Source organism: Solanum pennellii, chromosome 1 (assembly GCF_001406875.1).
Source record: "Solanum pennellii chromosome 1, SPENNV200".
NCBI lineage: Eukaryota > Viridiplantae > Streptophyta > Magnoliopsida > Solanales > Solanaceae > Solanum > Solanum pennellii.
Window position 1 is genome coordinate 97704269 of NC_028637.1, and position 13210 is coordinate 97717478.

Genomic DNA, 13210 nt, shown 5'->3' on the forward strand with positions numbered 1-13210 from the left:
AGACTATATATATATATATATATATATATATATATATATACTATTGATGCATTATAAAATTAATGATTATTTTATTGAATTTTATGTATTTATTGATTCATACAAATAGTAATTGTCATCCATTTAGATATTCAAAAATAAACAATTTTAATTAATTGATGTTCAAATATTAATATAATATGTTGATTAATATTAGATTTAGATCTTAATGTATATCTTAATATTAATCAAATATATATTTAGATCTTAACATCATAATTTTTAATTAAAAAGAACACTTTGAAGTCAAGTGTCTCAAAATGTAAAATTGCACTACAATTGGTTGATTTTTACCGACAGAATTTAGAAGTAAGTGCAATAAGTGCCTAAATTGAAACATCCAATATGATAGCTCCAATTCTGTAATTTACCGTCACCAATATAATTATAGTAAAGTTCTTTTCTCTTGTTTTTGTTGGCTAGCTTCCCCGTTACATTCAAGTTGATTAAATACATAAATTCATCATTATCATGCTAAACTTAAGCTTAGATCCAAAATAGGTGTAAGCTATACATGCATAGTTTTAACATAATATCATTCTTTACTCTTTTGTTAGCTAAATACATACTATCGGATTGTTCTAACCTAGGGAAATTAAAGCCCTCTAATTTGTGGTGGTATTATAATTTCATTACTATACTACTACACAATGGCAGAGGGTAACCTTCGAGATACGTATTAGGAGGACTTGATCCTGATAGCTTTGACTCAAATTTTATATATAATGTCATTTTGTATAAAAGTTATTTGAAATACAATTACTAATGGAGTAATTTTCAATCAGATCCAAACGACAGAGTATATACTAGATTTAAACGACAGAGTATGAATGATTATGAACCTATTAGGTGGATTAATAATTTATGATTTATAAGCTAAAAGTCGAATTTTAGCTTATGATATTATATTTTTCTTTTTAGTTTAAACAATAGGTTAAAATAAGTGAATGCAAATATGTATCATAATGAGGAGACTTCAACTATATATAACACGTTCTAGAAGACATATAAAGTATATACCATATGACATAATAATAAATAAATAATATTACTACATGTTGGTGGAGGAGTCACGTCTACTCTCTACTTTGTTAAAATGGATAATAAAGTAAGTTACGCAATTGTCAAAAAAGGGAGGCTATAATCTCCAACTCTGTCGGTTTACCAAATAGGCTAAAATAATAATAATAATAATNCTCGTTTAATCTACTTTAGACACTGATTACGATTACAGCTACGTACTCATTAATTACCTATACACTTCACTTCGATCCAACTACCTAAATCCCATTAACACCCTAATTAAATTTATTGCCCCCTCCGTTACCATTTACGTGGTTACTAATTGAATAGTAGATATTTATTTTGTTAATTAAATTTTAATACATCTTTTGATCATTCAATATGAGTGAAAACACTCCTAAATAAGTGTTTTTAAACTATCAGTTATTTGAAGATAATTTGTGTCGAATATTTTCAATACATTAGGGAAATGTATTTGGAATCAATATATTTTTCATTTGATTAGAGTTTAGAATAAGGAAAAAGGGTCTCATATATCTCTCAACTTTGTTATTTGGAGTTGATATACCTCTCGTTATGAAAGTGACTCATATATATCCCTACTTATAAATAAATGGCTCACATATACCCTTTCCTCTAACGGAAATGAAAAAAAAAGATAATTTTAATGAATGAGAATATCAGACCCTTTCATAACAAGTGGTATATCAGCTCTAAATGACAAAGTTGAGGGGTATATCAGACCCTTTTCCCTTAGAATAATGAATGAGAATTGAGGAGTGTGCATGGGGTTCGTGGTCATTTCAGAAACCCCCCACAGCTGGTAGAGTCAGACTGTGCCTCTTATTTTTGTCCTATTAACGAAACCCTCTTCTTCAACTCCTTTTTATTTTACCCAACAAATCATTCTCTTCATCATCACATATTCTAATCTCTATCCCTTTCATCTTTTTCTCTGTTTTCCCCCCATAATTTTGGGGGGGAAATACCATCTAACGGGAGAGAGAGAGCTTTTGTATTGCGGGGAATGTTGTCTGGCTCGAGGAATCAAAAATTGTTTCTTATAGATAGATCTGTAAATTTTGTTTATAGATCTATAATGTTTTTGATGTCGTCGGACCAGGCTTCATTCCCCACAATGAATATTGCTCTCTCACAACACTAATTTAATTAGATCCGTTTCAACATTTTACTGGTAAGTTTTTCTTATAACTCTATTTGTTTTGTTTCCGTTCATTTTGTGAACCTATTTTTGTTTGTCCGTTTGTGAATCAATCCTTTTTTGTTTGTTCTGTATTGTAGATTGGTGTAATGATGAAATATCTTGACTTTTTATGTTTGTTACAAATCCCAACCTGAAAAGAAAAAAGAGAGTTTCATCATTACTGCCTTTTTTGGGTCATGATCTGTGTTTCTTTGGTCAATAACGTATGCCTATTGTTTGTTATAGTAAGTAGTATATAGTCATGGTGTGTTATGATTGTGGTCATTATAGCTTTTTGCCTGCAAACATTCAGATCTGCTTTCCTGCCTTTCTTCAAAAACCCTTTCTTCTTGAGTAGGGTCAATTTCTTCATAAAAATAATTGACTACAAAAACAGCTAATACTATGGAAGATTAGGTAGAAAAACAGCTATTTACTTGTTACCTCTAATTGGCTGCTAGTTTAGAATTCTATCTTAAGATAAGAACACAGGAAAAAGAGAAACACTCTTTGTTAAGTGACAAAGAGAAAGCTTTTCTGTAAGACTTACGAAACCCGGTGCTTGATGTAACTCTGATAACTTTAAATATGATGGGTGCAATCCGGTCGAGTAGTACTATTTCATGTATTTCAGAGGTGTTTTGACACCTTTATCATATGCATTTAAACATTTACTTAATATATCTAGGTTTTAATTAGTTTTATCATCTAAATCTAATATTTACCTTTCAACATTCATTTTAGATTTTTGATTGAAGTTTGTGATGGTAAATTGTGTGGACATGAAAGAAGTGGGAAACTATAGAGGTTCATTGCATTATTGGCATTCATCTTCTTAGAGTAACTAATATAGGTTGTAAATGTAGATGTATGAAGTCATTTACAGAGGTCGACTAGTGTTAAAAAAAATAAAATATGGAGTATAAAAAGTGAGTGAAAGGGAATACTGTTTGTGGAGATGGAATCTTTTTGACTTTGTAAATCAATAAAGTGGAGGAGGCTGTACGCATATTTGCCTTTTTGCTTTTGCTTTCCTTTATTTCCACAAACAAACGTGTACACAAAAAACTAGCTGACAAAAGTTTGCTTGATTTTTATGAATTCTCTCTTCCTTGGTTCCTGCCATCAGGTTAATACTTTTTTTTTCGTTTTAATTTGTTTATCTTAAATTAGTTTGATGATATAATTTTTGAAAAGGTTAAAAAAGATACTTCGTGAAACATCCTAGTTCTCAACTTTGTTTTCGCAGTTTGTATTTAAAAAAGCACTCATATATTTCAATGTTAATGCGGTTTTAATTTCAATACTGTCATTTCATTGTTAATTCACCATCTTATAACTTAATCAGAATTATATGATCTGTTACTTTTGATATGTTACGTACACATACTCTGGAAGACTATAAAATTCAATGATCTTATTTATTCTTAAACCTTCATGATCAATATAACTTAGGCTGACCCATGACTCTTTTGCTTGCTTCTTCAATTTCATTTAATATGTAACTAGTACTTACAAATCCATTTTTTCAAAAAGATACGTTTTTTTTTTAATTTACACTTAATAGCATGCTTAAACTTTACACTTAACAGTTACGGACTCTGTACTCTTTTTAAATTCTAACGCTTCCCATGTGAGATTGTCGAGGCGTGTTCCTGCTATAAAATGGGATTACTCAGTTTCTTTTTACTTATTATCACCGAATCATTTTTTCGTGTAATTTGATAAATTGACTTTCAAAAAAGTAAAACGCGACTACTATATTAAAAAGAAGTAGAGAATAGAATGGAAGAGAACTTACAAGGTTCTAGCTTGGACCAGATTTTGAGTGATGCGCTTAAAGCCCAAACATGCCACGGCCCCTACTTTCTGTTGGCCCAGCAATATAGAGGGCATAAAGAAGTTATATTTAAGGAAAAGTTATATATAATGATAAACTATTAATTTAAATTAAATGTTATAATCACAATTTAAGTTAATTGTGCCTCATACAAACTGTTGCCACTCACTTCTCTCCTTGAAAATCTCTCGCTCGCCAGTCTCTCTCTCACCTCTCTCGTTTTATACAAACAGAAATATATAAATTGTGTTTCTGTTTGTATAAAGCAAGAGAAAATTGTATACGCACATGTGAATACATATATCGTCGTTCTATACACTTATAATTATACAATATAAATGATTTCCTACCCAGTTTTCTTTTGTCTTTCTCTCTTTTCTTGCTTTATATAAACATAGATTATACAAAATAAAATGTATAATTTATGTTTGTATAAAGTGTGTGAGAGAGAGATTTGACATACAAATGTTTTATTTCAATTCAATTGTATACATATTTAAATTTTATGCAGATATACAAATACAAAAGAATTAAGAGGTTGTAACGATTTATAGAAACAAGAGGTTGACAACGATTTATACAAATGAGAGGCTAACAACAATTTATACAAATAGCCTACCAGCGAAATTATACAAATCTGAAGATGAGTCAATGAATTATACAATTTAATGCTCCATGGCAAATATAAAGTTTATAATGGAGCGCAATTATATAAATTATAGCTATAGAATATAAATTTGATTTTTATATTTGTTATATCTAAAAGTTGCTAATTTAAAAAACTATTAAATTTGAAAATAAAATTAATCTTAATAGTTTCTTGCTCAATAAGTTAATCTAAAAATAACTGATAATAATTATTTATATCAGTCAAAAATAAAGAGAAGCAAAAAGTAAAATAAAAAGGCTTCATCAAGGATGCTAAGAGAGAAGCGAATGAAATCTTTGTTTTAGGCCTCAGAAATATACTTGATTTTCAATTAAATTGAGATCCACAATCACTCATGCAACTTCTTCAATTTCATTTAATGTGAAAACATCTTATTAATTCGCTAAAGAAAACCAAATATTTATCTATTTAAATTTTTTAGGACTCATAATTAAATTTTAGGGAACTTTCACGAATAGATATTAAATAATTTTAATTATACTTCATGGCTATAGTTTGCTAATTACGATTCGTACCTATATATTAGAATAGGAGAGAGGCTTGCGAGATTGGGAGAGGGAGGAGAGGAGAGCGAGAGAGGGAAGAGAATGAAGAGAAGCGTGGTGTATATGTATATGTGTTAGATAATTGTATATATGTAACTGATATACATATGTATTTGTATATCTGTCGAATATATATAATTTGTGTTTGTATAAGCAAAGAAATAGGCGATAGAGAGGAAGAGAGGAGAGAGACACACATAATTACATCTAAAATTAAGCTGCGAGCTGTTTAATTCAAACTATAGTTATCTTTGTTAATTATCTAATATATGTTTATTTATCCACATAATTTTCCTTTAAATTTTATTTCAGCAAAATATTTTCAAATGTATATTATAAATAGTTAAGGTTATTTTAGCATTTTTGAGCCTGAGTTCAAATCTTATGTTAACATAACTTTTTTATAATTTTAATCTACGACAATGTAACGATCTCAAATGCATATAATTTTCTTTTACTTAAAAATTCTTTCGATAATATTGATGAAATTAATTTTTTTAAGATTACATAATAAATTTTGTGGGCCCTGAATTCATTTTGATTGATGCTCTAAATGCTATTTTTCTTATTTACTGTTTTGGGCAGAATCTAATATCAAGGCACAAAAGTGGTCTCATTGCAAATATTCGACTTCTCTTCGTGCAATATCGGGTTTTTTTTTTAATCTTACTTTATGTGAGTTGTGATATAGATAATATTATAATTTTAGAGAGTCAATTAAATTTAACATAATTTTTAAATCTTATAAGCTATTAATAATTATAATTTATCATATTTTTTATGTAATTTTTAAATAGCATATGTTAGTATTTTTTTGTCTCAATATATGTAGCACAAATAAAATTTCAAAAGTCAATCAAATGTTATTATTATTGAGATACAATATTTTTTATGTAATTCTCAAATTAAATAATACATGTTACTTATTATGTACCGCCTTATGTGACAGATAGATTAAATTTATGAATAAATCAATTTTTCTACAAGCAATCGAATTATTTATGTTTTTTTTCAAAAAATATTTTAATTTATCAATCATCATGATTTATAGCATTTTTTATGCAATTTTTAAGTAAATAAAAAGTTCAAAAGAAAACAAACAAATTAAAATGATAGAAAAAAATAAATTAAATAAAGAAAAACTGATAGACAGACATGTTGACCATGATCTGCTTGAGTATTTCCTAACTTAGCAGGGGATACCAATTTAACGTGAACGAGGGTTTCTTCAATGCCAAAAAAGTAGTTCTTATCTGATAGTTAATCTCACAATGTATATTTTTAATAAAAATCACTTCGAATTAAGCAAATTTTTAAAAGTTTGGTATATGGAACAGGACTCCATACATCATATAATACCAAAGATTTTATCTCTAATTAAGCAAAATTTCCAATTAAGCTCATGGTATGATCTCATTTAATATCTTGGTCCATATATTAAATAATCACCATTTATTACCAAGATTTTCTTACCAAATTTTTGTTGGCAATTTTTTTTCAAATTCATGGACTCCAATTTACGAAGTGTAATCCTCTGATTGGCAGCAGTATAACTCCAGAGAATTGATAAGATTCTCATTCTCAGGATGTGGTGAACATTTATTTTTGTTACCTAAAGCATCTTAGACAAGAGGAAAATTAAATGCATGATGTATATTGTATGGGACCATTAATTCATAATCTACAAATTGAAAAAAAAAAATCCGACTGATTGGATTTTTTTTTTTTTGGCGTAATATATAGTTAGAATCCGTCAAATTAAGCTATCTTCCCATTAAATATCTCAATTTTATGATAAAATATTTATATTTAATTAGATCAGGATAGGAAGATATGAGACTGGCCAAAGGAGATTCTATATGATTTTTATGCTATTATAATTCGTATTATTTTAATCAAAAGTGAATCATTATTTACTCACTAAAAGTATTTCACTTTAGCTCTCTAGAGATGGCTACCGTAGAAATTGCGTACAATTTTTACTGCTTATTAAATGAATTTTTATAATTAAGAAAATGTCATATTTTGTATTAACTTATAGATGAATTATCACATTAGTTCAAAATTTAAACCATAAGTAGATATGTGAACTACTTTATTAGATGGTGGGGTTTTCAGTTGAAACATAATTAAGAGAAAATTAACCTATTTGAAGGTTGATTATTTTATTACTAATCTCTCTAATCCATATTTAGTAAACTGTTTTAAAAAAATTATAATCCGATATAAATTGTTGTATAGATACTTTTTTTCATTTAATGAGATTTTTCTAATGATTTTGCATCTTCTAGAAGAATAATGAAAAACAAATAAATAATAATAACAATAATAATGAAAAGTAAGTTTTAATGTATATATTGAGTAAATAAGTTTTTTAGTAGCAATATCAAACTTACTCTTAATATCTAAGGAGACTGACACTATGAAATTAGAGCGGATCTACGTTGACAATGGGGTATCGTAGCACCCGGTGATCATGGAAAAAATGTTTTATACATATATAAATATGTATAATAATTAAATATGTATTACATTTTCCACCCAATTAACAAAGGAGAGAGTCTGTCATCTTGTTAACGCGGGTTCGAACCATCTATTGAGATGATATTAACATATTAATTTTTTTATCAATCTATGAGGAATACTACTTTAAATAGTAGTTTTTAGAAAATATAAGTTTCAAAATATTTTTTTTTATTTAAAGGTTCTTTCGATCTTCACCAACGTTTTTGCTAAGTAAGATATTTATTCTTTCTCAACTATATATCTCCAACAACACATAAAGTCAATAGAAGACGAATATATTATGTTAATATGATTAGATGGTTTATCCAAGCTCAAATTTTAATGTAAAACTTTTTTTCTTAAAGTTTTCACGAATAAGACATCTAATTTTAAAAAGAAAATAAAAATTGAATTGTTTAGTTTATCTCTAATCCCATAATATCTAGAAGAAAATATTACTATATACACATTTGATCGATTTATTTATAAAAGTAAATAAATAAATAACCTGAATTATCCAAAATTAAAACAATCGGTCCTTTTATCTTACTTGAACGTTGTGACACACCCAACCTTAAATCTTAAATCCGTCTCTGTTAATAGAAACCTTTTATTTAATAGAGTACTTACTTACTTTAGAGCTTGTTTGGCATTGTTGCTTAGAATTGTTTATTTCTACAAGTGTTTTTAAAATGCCTTTTCAAAAAAATGTTTTCCAAAAAAATCTTTTTTATTTGAAAAATTCATTTGAAAAGTATTTTCGATAAATAATTTGTGTTTGACTAATTTTCTTTAAAAAATATTTTTGCGAGTTAAATTACGAAAAAGAATAAGTATCGACTTGCTTTTAATACTAAAATTATTTTATGAAATAAAACTATTTTAAACATCTAATACAAAAACTTTAATTACATTTATTTAAAATGTACATATTCAAAATTTCAATCAACATTGTATATGAATAAATATTGTTGAAAAAGTCGAAAAGAGGATTTTTTTTATTTAATCTATTTTGTCCAATTCAATCTTAGCTATTATCATTTTTTTTATAATGTTCTAAAGTTTAAAAAGTTCAAACCAAAATAAATTATTTCCTATAAGATTATTTCTTTTCTTGGTTATTTGTTACTTTTATGGGAGGACCTACATTTTTTTTTTACAAAAATATCGTTATTATTTTTATTTCTAATTCTCTAGAATAATACTTAAAGTGATATATAAATAATAATATAAAATATAAATAAAAATAATTTTTTATTATATAAAACAATAAAAATTTCTTATATAAAAATTAACCAAACTTATGAGATATGTATATTAATTAGTAAGAAATGTATTAATAAGTATGGATATATATATTTATATATATATAAAAGAGAAATATTTTACTCTTGCATTTTTATTTTTTAAAATTTTTTCTTTTAAAGATTCTTTTCAACAATAAAAAAAGATTGTTTTTGTTTTCATTTCAAAAACAATTTAAAAAATTTACTAAACACTTATTAATTTTTCAAAATAATTATTTTTTTTTCTTCGGAAAAACACTTCTATCTACCAACAGCAATACCAATCAGCTCTTAATTTCATTTCAAATAAGCCAAATTCATAAGAAATCTTTATCCCCACGTGTCTCAACTTCTGCCACTCCACTACCACGTATCTATTCTTCTTTTAACCACTTCTCTCTCCATCTTTTTCACTTTCGGATTCTTCTTGTTAATATTTTCATTAAAATATCAAAAGTTGAATGAGCTATGCTCTCTCGTTTTAAAAAAGATAGATTAGTTTGACTTATAACGAAGTTTAAGAAGAGAAAGAAGATTTTTAAATCTTGTTATTCTATACTAAAGTTATGTTAAATATATCAAAATATTTTTAATCTTGTGATCTTAAACATGTCACCACGTGGAAAGTTAAAATTAAAGTGTTATCAAAAAAGAAAATGAGTCATTCTTTTTAAAACAGACTAAAAAAAATAAAATAAATTTTTTAAACGAAGAATAAAATTTTTATAAGATCAATCATATGTAAATAATAACTAAAAAATTAAAAAATATTCAATATCAATTATATAAAAATAAAAATCATATTAATATTATATAATCATATTAATTATACAAAAATATTCAATATTAAATTTTTTTTTTATATAATCATATTAATTATATAAAAATCATATTAATATTATATAATAATATTAATTAATCCCTTCCACGAGCTTCATCCGGCACGAGTCTTGTGGGACATTTCCATCGAAATTCGATATAATTCTACTTTCATTCTTTCAATTTATATTATTTTATTTAACTTAATATAAAATACTTAAAAAAGTTTAATATTATAATCTAAATTAAATCATAAATATATTAAAATATAGTGAATTTACATAAATATACTGCTAATAAAAAATATTTATCATTTGTAGCAATAATATTTTTTATCATTTAATCACTTTTAATTCATTTATAATACCAATTTAATACATATTATAAAGAATAATTTATCATTTACATATAATACAAGTTTTAATGATAGTTAATATATTTATCACACATTTTAATACACTTATAATATAATGTGTCTAATTTTTACCAAACAAACATAATATATTTTAAAAAACAATTACAATTCATATACATTGCATACATAATTCAATTTTAATACATATTAAAGATTTAACATAATATTGTTATAAATGGTAATAAATAAAAAGTATAGCTAAAATCTGTAATTATTTATTAAAATGTATCAAATTATGTAATTTTTCCTTAAAATATACTCTCGTATTGAAATTAAATTATGATAGACAGAGTAATAATTGCGTCACTTAATATAAATATTACGTAAAATATCTCTTTTCTTTCAAAAACATAAATAAAAATTAGAATAATGGAGAGTATATAAATTGTGTAGTGGGTCTAGAAATCCCCTCATACTCTATCTCTTCCTAGTTATTCTAATTTCTTTTTCTCTCTCTATATGTTAATAAAAATTCAGCCATGATTAATTTTCCAATCTCTCTCAGATATTCATCATTAGCCTTTTTCAAACAATCCATTTCTGCTAATCCTTGGCCCAATTCCCTCTGAAACAAATCTCTATTTCTCCTCTGTTTTGCATAATTTTGTGTTGAATTTACAGTAATTAATTAATCAAAAAGCATGGGTGGTGGAGAGAGAAGTATACTTCACTTTCCACACCTCCATATTCATCAAAGTGGAAAGAGTAAACAGGGTAAAAGAGATGTGCCGAAAGGATACCTGGCGATTAAAGTAGGGCAAGCAGAGGAAGAGCAACAGCGATTCATCGTCCCTGTTTCTTACTTCAATCATCCCCTTTTCATTCAATTGCTCAAAGAGGCGGAAGAAGTTTATGGATTTCATCACAAGGGAACCATTACGATTCCTTGTCATGTTGAACAATTTCGATGTGTTCAAGGCAAAATTGATAAACACCATACCCATCTTCATGTTCCGTGTTTTAGGGCATGAGATTCAAATTAGGCGTTTTTGTTGCTTTCGGTGCAGGCGGTTAGTGATAATGAGGACAAACTTTTTCTGTTTCGGTTTCTGGATGGTTTGTTATGGGTCACTGGAGTTGTTAGCTCAAGGAATTTAATGAAATGAAATTTTACGTACTTTCTAATTCTCTTCCTTTTATGGTTATATTAAATTCAAATATTTCGACGACGATGTTTGATATGAATATTGTTTTTAAAAAAAAAATTCCAGAGATCGAACTTTAGAAAATATTTTAGCCATAAAATTGCATGTTGCTGGTGGAATCGAATTACTTTTTCGTCAGATTGAACTTCAGAGAATACCGTTTCATGATGAAACATGAAACGCCCATTTAGGATTTTGAATTTTATTAACTCAATTTGTTAGTTTTGAAAATTTGTTACTCCTATAGTTATAAATTCATATCTATTATTTATGGTAATTTTAATTAAGAATGTAAGTATATGTTTTCATATCAAAATTAAATTCAAATTGCGAAATTTAGATGAATTACCCAAGTGTTGATTCTTAAAATATCAATGGAGAATCGTCTCACGGATTATTCTCTTTTATTTTAAAAGAAATATTCTCGTATTAATTAATAAATTCCAAGATCCTTTTTAAGTTCATTTTGATATGACAAAAAGATGCGGCTTGATTTGAAATTGAGTAAATTGATGATAATTCGTGGAATTATAGAAGAACGTAATCTTCAAGCTGAAAAATAACAAACGCAACTAAATTTAAATAAGTACACTTGTTACGTAAGATCTAAAAAAAAAAGTACACTTGTTATGTACCCGACGTAAATGGTAAAGAATAGAATAATGTTTTACTTTTAAAAAAAATTGATTTGTTTTTGAAAACGTCTTTTTCTGTATTTATTACAGTTAGGCAGACACCTCCACGGAATTTAAAGCACTACAGTCTACCTCCATTTTTATTTTCAACACCTTGTTTGGATGATCGTATGGTATTAAAGCTTCCGTATAATATTTAATTATATATTTTATAATAACAAAAAATTTCATTTTATTATGTAATAATTGATTTGATGTGATCACATTGTTATCTTATTATTATTTTTTTAATTTTCGTTTAAAAAAATGACTTAGTTTAACTTAAAACGGAGTTAAAAAAAAAGATTTTTTAACCTTGTGATTCTAAACTAAAGTAATGCCAAATGCACTAAAATGTCCTTTAATCTTGTGGTCTTACACATGCCACGTGGAAAGTTAAAGTGTTGTCAAAAAAGAAAATGGATCATTCTTTTTGAAACAGACTAAAAAAGAAATATGGTCTTTTTTTTTAAAATGAAGGGAGTAATATTTCATAATCATATTTCATTCTTTTATTTTACTTTTTCACGGTAGCCCTATTATGTATTCAATTTCTTTTTAGATTTGTTATTTACTTATGAATATGTGACATTATATAACAACAGGGAACGATATAATCTATTAATTTATAAATATAAAAAATCATGTAATAATACATATGAAACAATACCTAACAACCACTCAAAAACAAAATTCATCTCTAGTTTAAAAAAGAGGAATTGTCTACCTAACATGATCTAGAACGTAGAGGGGTGATGTGAAGCATGTGGCATGTTAATCAAACACCAGGAAATTGACCTTCTTCAAAATAATTTTAAAAACTAATTAAATGTTTTGCTGTTTTAAATGTTTAAAAAAACAAAGAAAACATTTTTTATTTTCTTATAGAATAGACTAAAATAGGAGGGTCGCGTTGCTTTCATGGGGTCCATTGGCTTTTGGTGGACGGCAAGCAGCAGCCGCTGCCGTCTTTAAAAAGTAACACAACGTATTCATCACTTCCAATTGAGACATAAACCAAATGATAGGAAAATAAATAGAGGAA

General features: G+C 26.5%; 1 protein-coding gene and 1 long non-coding RNA gene across 2 annotated transcripts; both read left to right on the forward strand.

Annotated features, from left to right (window-relative positions):
- Window positions 1-1896: 1896 nt before the first annotated feature.
- On the forward strand, window positions 1897-3400 carry LOC107030774. The gene is made up of 2 exons (XR_001458145.2): window positions 1897-2257; window positions 3011-3400. It is a non-coding gene; the product is annotated as an uncharacterized LOC107030774 (long non-coding RNA).
- A 7350-nt stretch (window positions 3401-10750) lies between these two features.
- Window positions 10751-11471, forward strand: LOC107010364 (auxin-responsive protein SAUR32). The gene has a single exon (XM_015209645.2). It carries the CDS (start codon window positions 10988-10990, stop codon window positions 11315-11317), a length of 330 nt encoding a protein of 109 aa, XP_015065131.1. The 5' UTR covers window positions 10751-10987; the 3' UTR covers window positions 11318-11471.
- The last annotated feature ends 1739 nt before the right edge of the window (window positions 11472-13210 follow it).

What these genes read in the sequence shown, in the direction of transcription:
- LOC107010364 (XM_015209645.2), top strand. Translation starts at nt 10,988, where the DNA reads ATGGGTGGTGGAGAGAGAAGTATACTTCACTTTCCACACCTCCATATT.